This window comes from Triticum aestivum, chromosome 4D (assembly GCF_018294505.1).
Source record: "Triticum aestivum cultivar Chinese Spring chromosome 4D, IWGSC CS RefSeq v2.1, whole genome shotgun sequence".
Lineage (NCBI taxonomy): Eukaryota > Viridiplantae > Streptophyta > Magnoliopsida > Poales > Poaceae > Triticum > Triticum aestivum.
In genome coordinates, this window is record NC_057805.1 from 515,113,408 (window position 1) to 515,121,111 (window position 7,704).

General features: G+C 45.4%; 2 protein-coding genes across 2 annotated transcripts; one reads left to right on the plus strand and one right to left on the minus strand.

The window, feature by feature from the left end:
- Positions 1-580: 580 nt before the first annotated feature.
- LOC123099240 (small nuclear ribonucleoprotein SmD3b) lies at positions 581-4,088 on the minus strand. Its single transcript, XM_044521414.1, has 4 exons — positions 3,783-4,088; positions 3,577-3,696; positions 3,419-3,475; positions 581-932 (listed from the first exon to the last, which is right to left on the minus strand). Exons 1-4 carry the CDS (start codon positions 3,939-3,941, stop codon positions 861-863), a joined length of 408 nt encoding a protein of 135 aa, XP_044377349.1. The 5' UTR covers positions 3,942-4,088; the 3' UTR covers positions 581-860.
- A 1,716-nt stretch (positions 4,089-5,804) lies between these two features.
- Positions 5,805-6,422, plus strand: LOC123100789 (non-specific lipid-transfer protein 2P-like). Its single transcript, XM_044522667.1, has one exon. The coding sequence runs from the start codon at positions 5,872-5,874 to the stop codon at positions 6,151-6,153; it is 282 nt and encodes a 93-aa protein (XP_044378602.1). The 5' UTR covers positions 5,805-5,871; the 3' UTR covers positions 6,154-6,422.
- Positions 6,423-7,704: the final 1,282 nt, after the last annotated feature.

A 7,704-nucleotide genomic window follows, 5' to 3' on the forward strand; every position in this document is an offset into this window, starting at 1 on the left:
CCCTCCCTGTTTGGATACGGCCTCAAGGTTAAAAATGACCGACGCACCTGGCCCCGACGGCGAAGCAGAGGATGACGGTGGGGGCGCTTGTCATGGTGAAGAAGAGGAGGGGGGCGGTTGCCCAGGCCAAGCCGTTGTGTTGGCGTCGCCCTCTGCTCTTGTGAGCTTGGTGCGGACAGAACAAAACGGCGCAACCACCTCTGCTCATCATAGCCACAGGGAGTAATAGTGGGCAGGATACAAACTCAAAACAACACCTAAAAACGGAGGCGCAAGGCATGGAAAAGACACCTAGAGAGTCATACAACATGTAAAGAGCAGCAAAATTTCATATTGGTGCAACATACAACATGTTCCCCAAGATCCTTGCCCCCCAAAAAATGCTCACAATCTACTACACCAGCGGCCAAAAATCAGAACCCAACTTTCTGAGCAATAAATCAAAGTGGTATCTTGCAAGTTAAATGAGGCCAGACATGGGTAAATGGTAGTTATGCATTCACCAGTAGCTCTCCTTCCTTGAGCTTTACGGCAACTTCTTGCCTTCTACAAACTCATATTAACTGATTGATCAGGAAGATAATGGTCATAGTTTAACTCATATTAACTAGCAGTAAGCTTCACAAGAGATAATCCATTCCAATGACAGCCATCAAGTCAACTCATGTTTACAGCTAACAACAGCAATACATCATCATCATACATAGAGAAAATCGGTTCGCACAAACCGACAAACTAAACTAGAGGCACATCATAAGAAGCTCACAAGCATGGCTGCCGCAGCAGTTTGTTTCGCCAGTAAAGAAGACAGCAGCGACTTCCTTCCTTCCTCGACCAGGCAGCGGCTCACCTCACATCATCTACCTCCTCACCGGAGGCGCGCCACCTCGTCCTCCTCCAACAGGGGGGCCACCACCACGACCACCAGCAGCCTGTATCAATTTTTCGGCAAGTTCAGATGTTAGTGACTATATACATAAAGCTGTTGACTAATTTGTGTTTGCCAAATAGAAAGTTGATCCAAGGATTAACAACAAGCCAAACAATACAACATAGCTATTTGTTCATTCTCATATTTTACTGCATAAATAATTGATGCTAGCTAGATGATGATTGTAAGTTAGAATCTTGATTTTTCAAATTCCCTAAATCGAATCTTGGTTAAACTGCTGGCGTTTTTCAGAGATAAGAATTCCGAGTTCCCCAGTTCCAGCATTGGATGAAATGTTACAGGGAACAACGACAAGGCAGGGAAATTAGAACATAGGTTCCCGGTTTTGCTTTTCTTCATAATACAACTCTGCAGCTATAAGGTAACAGGGTATTGCTACCCAACCCACCTAGACAACAGAACAAAGTAAGGAAACTTTCTAGGGCAGGATTAGACATTCAATGAACATTAGAGATAGAAGCTTGTTGGCCGTTAAAATGACAGACTGCAATGCTCAATGTTCACAGTATGTAGAGGACTTGTAAGCAACTCTCCTCCACTAGCCTAATGATGATGACATTAACTCCAAATTAGACTGCACTAGTTGGGAACTCCCTCTGTTTCGAAATATAAGATGTTCTAGCTTTTTTTCTGAATCGGATGTATATAGACGTCTTTTACTGTGTTTGTTCACTAATTTCAGTCTGTATGCAGTCCATATTGAAATATCCAAAACGTCTTAGAACTCGGAACAGGGGTGATAACAGTTACATAAAAGATTTAATAATTCATCAGCCTAAATACTTCCAGACCTGCGGCCCAATGGGATACTGTCCTCAAAGGAATTAAAAACTGAATGCATGACATTAATGGATACTCCCTCGCTCCTAAATATAAGTCTTTTTAGAAATTCTATAATATGGACTACATACGGAGCAAAATGAGTGAATCTACACTCTAAAATACGTCTATATACATCCGTATGTAGTCCATATAGAAATCTCTAAAAAGACATATATTTAGGAATGAACTGTAAGCAACCCCACAGTGTTTTTCACAGAGCGATTTCAAGTTCGCTAGTTCCAACCATGGATAAAATGCTACACGAAATAATATAGGGTAATGCTGAACAAGGGCTCTTAGTTTTTGGCTTGTCATGATACGGATCCACATCTAGGGAAAAAGAAGCATGACGGGGTATAGCTACCCACCAAGACAACAAGACATAACGTAAATAGCCAGGGGAAGATTCAGCATCAACTGAACATGAGATGGAAGCTTGTCGGCCTTCAAAGTAACACTGACTACCGAGGTGCAGTGTTCACAGCAAGAAGAAATTGCTATCTCAAGTATAAGACTTGTTAGCAGCTCCCAGTCTGCCAATGTGGGGGTAGGATTAACAGTACATAGATAACTATATAAGAAGACTAGCCTAGTTCTGGGTCTCTTGCGTGTGAACATTTATCTCTACATCGTTGGCTATATGTTTATATTGAAGAGGAAACAGAAAAACAGGGCTTAATCAGAAGCATTGACAGCAACCATATTGCTCTGAATGCAAATGTTTTTTTAACAATAGACCAGCTATCGGCAGCTCCGTGTGCTTAGGAACCACAAGACTATTTTAATCACCAGCTCCGAGCGCAAATGTTCACAACAGGAAGAAATTATAATCATCTTATGTACAAGACTTGTAAGCAACTGTCAATTAGCCTAATGTTGATGCCTAGGAGTGAGGATTTGACAGCAAGAACAGTAACTCCAAACTAGATTATGCAGTAGTTAGATACCAATTATTACATTTGAAATTTACAGCCAATATAATTCCAGACTCCCAGCCTAATGGGATACTGTCGTAAAAAGAACTAAAACTTAATTCCTGAAATTAATGGATAATTCATATTTCCTTTCCTATTTTTCGTGCATAAACAGTTTCTTGGTTTTATGATGATTACAATTTTAGAATTAGTGTGAACAGCACATGGCAATAAGCCAAGTTTCTTAGCTAGTTAGATCCTAGTTACTCAAATTCTGATAACATACGCCCAAAATGTTTCCCTGGTTCCAAAATAAATTGTTACAGCATCCCACATTATTTTTCAGAGAGAGAATTAAGGTTCCCTAGTTCTAACCATGGATAAAATGTCAAAGGAAGCAATGAAAACATACGGTCTAATGCTGAATACAGGCTCTCGGTTTTGTCTTGCCATAGTACGAATCCATGTGTAAGAAAAAAAGAAACATCATAGGGTATCACTGCCCACCTAGACAACAAGAAACATAATAGGCTATGTGTTTTTGAAGAAGAGAAAGACAGGGCTTAATCAGAAGCAGCAACAGAAATAATATCGCTCCAAACCCTATTAGTTGCAGATATCAATCTGTCCTAATTCAAAGCTGCTCCAACTCAATGCATCGGCTGACTGTCAAGTGCTGTATAGGGTAAAATTGCAAAGTGTAAATAAATTACTGAGAATTGCTGCTTACCCGGGCACGCATCGCGACAGCACGGCCACGCCCGACGCCGATGGCCGACCCCTTGCCCTGCACGCAGCAGGGAAGCAAAGTCAGTGGGCCGCAATATATGAATGAATTGACCTAAAAAACAAAAAACAAAAAAAAACTGAAAGAAAGATGAGGCGCACCCTTATCCTGGCCTCGAGGCGCTTGAACATGGGTGCGTTCTTGAGCATGTCGGGGATGATCATGAACCTGACCCTGCTGCCCCTGATGAAGACGTGCTCCAGCTGCGACACCTTGCCGTCCTACCACACCACGCGAGATTTGGAGATGAGACCAAGAGGGAGGGAGGAGACCAAGAGAAGGAAGGAGAAAAGGAGGAGGTACAGACCTTGGCGGTGAAGGTGATGTTCTCGATCTGGCAGTTCCAGTTGTCCTCGCACTCGATCATGGAGCCCCGGTAGACCTCGCCGGTCTTGAGCTCCACCGTCACCACGTGCCCCGCCGCCTCGTGCAGCAGCTTCACCGGGATCCCAAGGCTGCGGCTCATCTTCCCGACTCCCTTCCTTCCTTCCGCCGCCGCGCCAAACCCTAGCTCGCTCGCTCGGTCTCAAGCCGCCGCCGAAGAGAAGGGAAGGGGAATAGAACAAGAGGGAGGGAGGACGAGGCGGCGGCCAGGGTTTCTTTCTCGGCTCCTCTCCCCCGTCCGCTTTGGTTGGACTCGATGGGCTCTTATTTCCGGCCCAGACCCACTCTACCGACATAAGCCCGGCCCAGACCCAACTTCATCCACTATACACTACAGATGAGATCCACGGGTTTGTCTCAAAATAAAAAATGAAGATGAGATCCATGGGAGCAAGGCATTCTCCTCAAATCAAAAACAAAAACCTAACCGAAGTGCATTCTCTCTCTAGAAAAATATATATGACTCTCTACCACCTCTGTACCGTTCCATAAGACGTCTTATATCTTTGGTACGGAGGGAGCAGTTCATATCTAAGCTTGAAAGAAAATGTCTTGTCCTGGCTGTATTCTCCTCGCTCTCTTATCTTTCTCTTGGCCTTCTACTGCCACTGCAACACTGTCAGAGGTCGGGCGAGATCCAACAGGTCTTGGACAACATCCACGCGGAAGCAGGCGGCGCGGCATGGGCCTCCGCCATGGCACAGATCACAGACCCGGTGACCAATATCATGGCTTGCCATCGTCCAATGCGCCAACGCCGACCGCGAGTGAAGAATACGGTTTCGCTTTCTTTCTTTCTTCAGTCAACTCCTTAAGCAGCGGAGAAAATTACTCTAGTACTCTTCTTCAAAACAAAAATCTGTCTTCATGTACGTACTATTTCTGCTGCAGTACGATAAGAATACGATTACAGTGAGATTGAGATTTGGAGCAATTTTTGTATTGATGTTGCTCTGCTTTGAGTGATTTAGAGGACTTAAGGAACATAGTAGTAGGCTTGTAGCAGCAATAGTGGGGATGAACAGAAATGTAACACATTGATTCTATGCTTTCGAGACCTTGCGCAATGAGGGTAGTACTAGTGTCCGATGGCACACGGTAATCCGTCCAATTAGTGGCGTTTCTACGTGTTGGTTGTGGGGTCAGCTGACTCTACAACTTTTCATTCTTTGTTTGTTGTTTTGTGCAAAAAGAACTAGTTTCATTCTTTGTTTGTTGTATTTTGCAACAACTTTGTTGTATTTGTGTTGCATTTCATGAATTATGTAATAATTTGATATTGTTGATAGATGAAATTTTACGCTTTAATTCGGGATGTTTTTTTTATTTCAAATTGTGTGGCTCGAGCGCGGCTGAACTGCTATTGTACAACGGCTGCATCACCGCCGCCGTGCGTCCGTCAACCGTTTTTACATCATGTGTTGGAGTAGGAGGTTTACATCTTCAAATATACATCATCATCTGTTGGAGTTGGGTCTTTTTTAGATGTAAAAATCATTTTCCTTTGTGATGTAAATTATACATCACCCACTTTTATCTCCAAATATACATCTTCTATTGGAGATGCTCTCTAAGCCTCCCGTATTATCCTTGGCATCACCTTTGGTCTTTTAATTTGATGCTTCGCATGAATATGAATGCAGTGGTTCGCTTGCTTTGGCCCACCGCGCGCCCGAGCGAGCAACTCGGCTGACCTCTACCCACTGGACTTGAATGCCCTACCCGCGTGTACGTCCATACGTCCATAAGTGTAGCCATGCATGCGTCAACCTTTTTGCTGACCCTAGTCATGCCGAACTACGTACTGCAGTTCAGTAACTAGCCGGCTCGCGGCAGGTGGGTTGTTAATTAGCTAGGCTGCCAGCAATCGAGCTCGCGGCAGGTGGACCGTGCGTGGCCGCCTATAAATACCCCGGGAGTGTCTAGATCCATGTCCACACCACCATTGCACCACTCCACCACACTCAACACCTGCCACTGCGAGAGCGAGGAGTAGACCAGCGACGACGGCCATGGCGATGAGGAAGGAGGTCCTCCTGGCGGCCATGATGCTGGCGCTGGTGGTGGCGGCGCCGGGCGGGGCGCGTGCCGCGTGCGAGGTGGGGCAGCTGACGGTGTGCATGCCGGCGATCACCACCGGCGCCAAGCCGAGCGGCGCGTGCTGCGCCAACCTGCGCGCGCAGCAGGCGTGCTTCTGCCAGTACGCCAAGGACCCCTCCCTCGGCGCCTACATCAGGAGCCCCCACGCGAGCGAGACCCTCGTCTCCTGCGGCCTCGCCGTCCCGCACTGCTAGACCGAGTATGGCTCAGCTATAGGTAGGCTACCTCCGTCGTCCATGAGAGATGATGAGAGAATACATATAGCTTAGCCTAGCTGAGACCTGAGAGAGTGCATGCGTCCATGCACGCACGCATGTTCCCTGTTATGTGTGGCTCCGTCGATGAGATGCTGGAATAAAATGTTGGGTGATGAATAAAAAATGATCTACGGCGGCCAGGCTGCTTGCTATTCCTGGCTGCTGCTGCTGCTGCTGGTAGTAAATTTGTGTCACAACTTTGATGAGATCGATTGAGTTGTGTCACTATGCATCTGTCTTTGGACTTCTCCTCTGGTTCCTCTGCTTCTTCTGTCTCCTCTGTCCGGCCGTCACTTGCTGTAAGCTTTTCACAGCCAAAATCACGTAAAAGAATGGGCGACCGTCCAAAAAAACTCACGAAATTACTACGAGTTTCCTGGACACAAATAAGCCGCTGATGAGGCTGCACAATGCAGCAGAAACACATGACGTGCTCTACAAGTTTTTTTTTTAGCAGTAACATGCTCTACAAGCTAGTAATTGCCAGGTACCGTTGCTTTCAACGGGATTGAGCGGACTATCACACCAGAGGGGCATTTATTTGATTACTTGTGTGTACATATTTCAAAATTTTAACTTTGCCCGTAATTTGGACCAACCAAGTATGGGTTATATGTAAAAAAAAAAATTATACCATTGAATTTCTATTTGGAAAGACTTTTCGATGGTACAATTTTGAAGTCACCAAAATATATAATATTGATCTAATTTATGGTTAAAGTTAAATTTTGGAATATGTGCATGCCTTATTCATTGGAGTGGACGAATTATTTGCGATATGGGTGTATGCCTTAAAATACTATGGCGCATACTCACTTGCGTTGAATGCATCAACCTTTGGCGATTTACATCCCGAGTTCAACTCCACACAATCAAGCCGACACTATATTGTGGAAGGTGTCAACCTCCGGATGCTACTCCGTGGCCTCCACTTATTATGCCCAGTTCACGCGGGGGGAGGGGGGGGGGGGGGGTCCATCTCCTACAACTTGGAAAAATTTGGAGAACCCAACAATGTATTCAAAACCGGGTATGAGCGGCGGACCATCTTTTGAGCATGGATGTCCGAGTTGTGGGCTTTGCTCTTATGAAAGGGCCCGAAGATGGCAACACATTTGCTTTTACAATGTTGCTTCTCGCTACAAATTTGGAACATGATGAATGATTGACTTGGCCTTCTGAACTCAGGCCGTATTCTTTAATTCCCGGCTGGCCAATGAGAAGCATGGGCGAGGACGCGGAAGCAAGAGATAAAAACTCAATGAGCCGCGGAAACGCTGACCAAAACTAAGGGCTGAGAGGATTTCTAACAGATAGGGCAGCTAACCGAGTCAAATGCCTTAAAGATGTCGAGCTTAATGAATAATTTGGGGCACTTCTTCCGGTGCACGTCGGCGAGAAAATTTCTAATGTGCAAAAAGTTGTCATGGATACAACGTCGTTTAATGAATGAAGGCGGTCTGACTGACGAAGATGATGCCATTTAGG

Excerpts from the sequence above, each read along its gene's own strand:
- LOC123099240 (XM_044521414.1), bottom strand. The coding sequence starts at position 3,941 with ATGAGCCGCAGCCTTGGGATCCCGGTGAAGCTGCTGCACGAGGCGGCG. Across the intron at positions 3,697-3,782 it reads ACATCACCTTCACCGCCAAG|GACGGCAAGGTGTCGCAGCT; the intron begins GTCTGTACCTCC and ends GTGGTGTGGTAG. Across the intron at positions 3,476-3,576 it reads GCCTCGAGGCCAGGATAAGG|GGCAAGGGGTCGGCCATCGG; the intron begins GTGCGCCTCATC and ends TGCTGCGTGCAG.
- LOC123100789 (XM_044522667.1), top strand. The coding sequence starts at position 5,872 with ATGGCGATGAGGAAGGAGGTCCTCCTGGCGGCCATGATGCTGGCGCTG.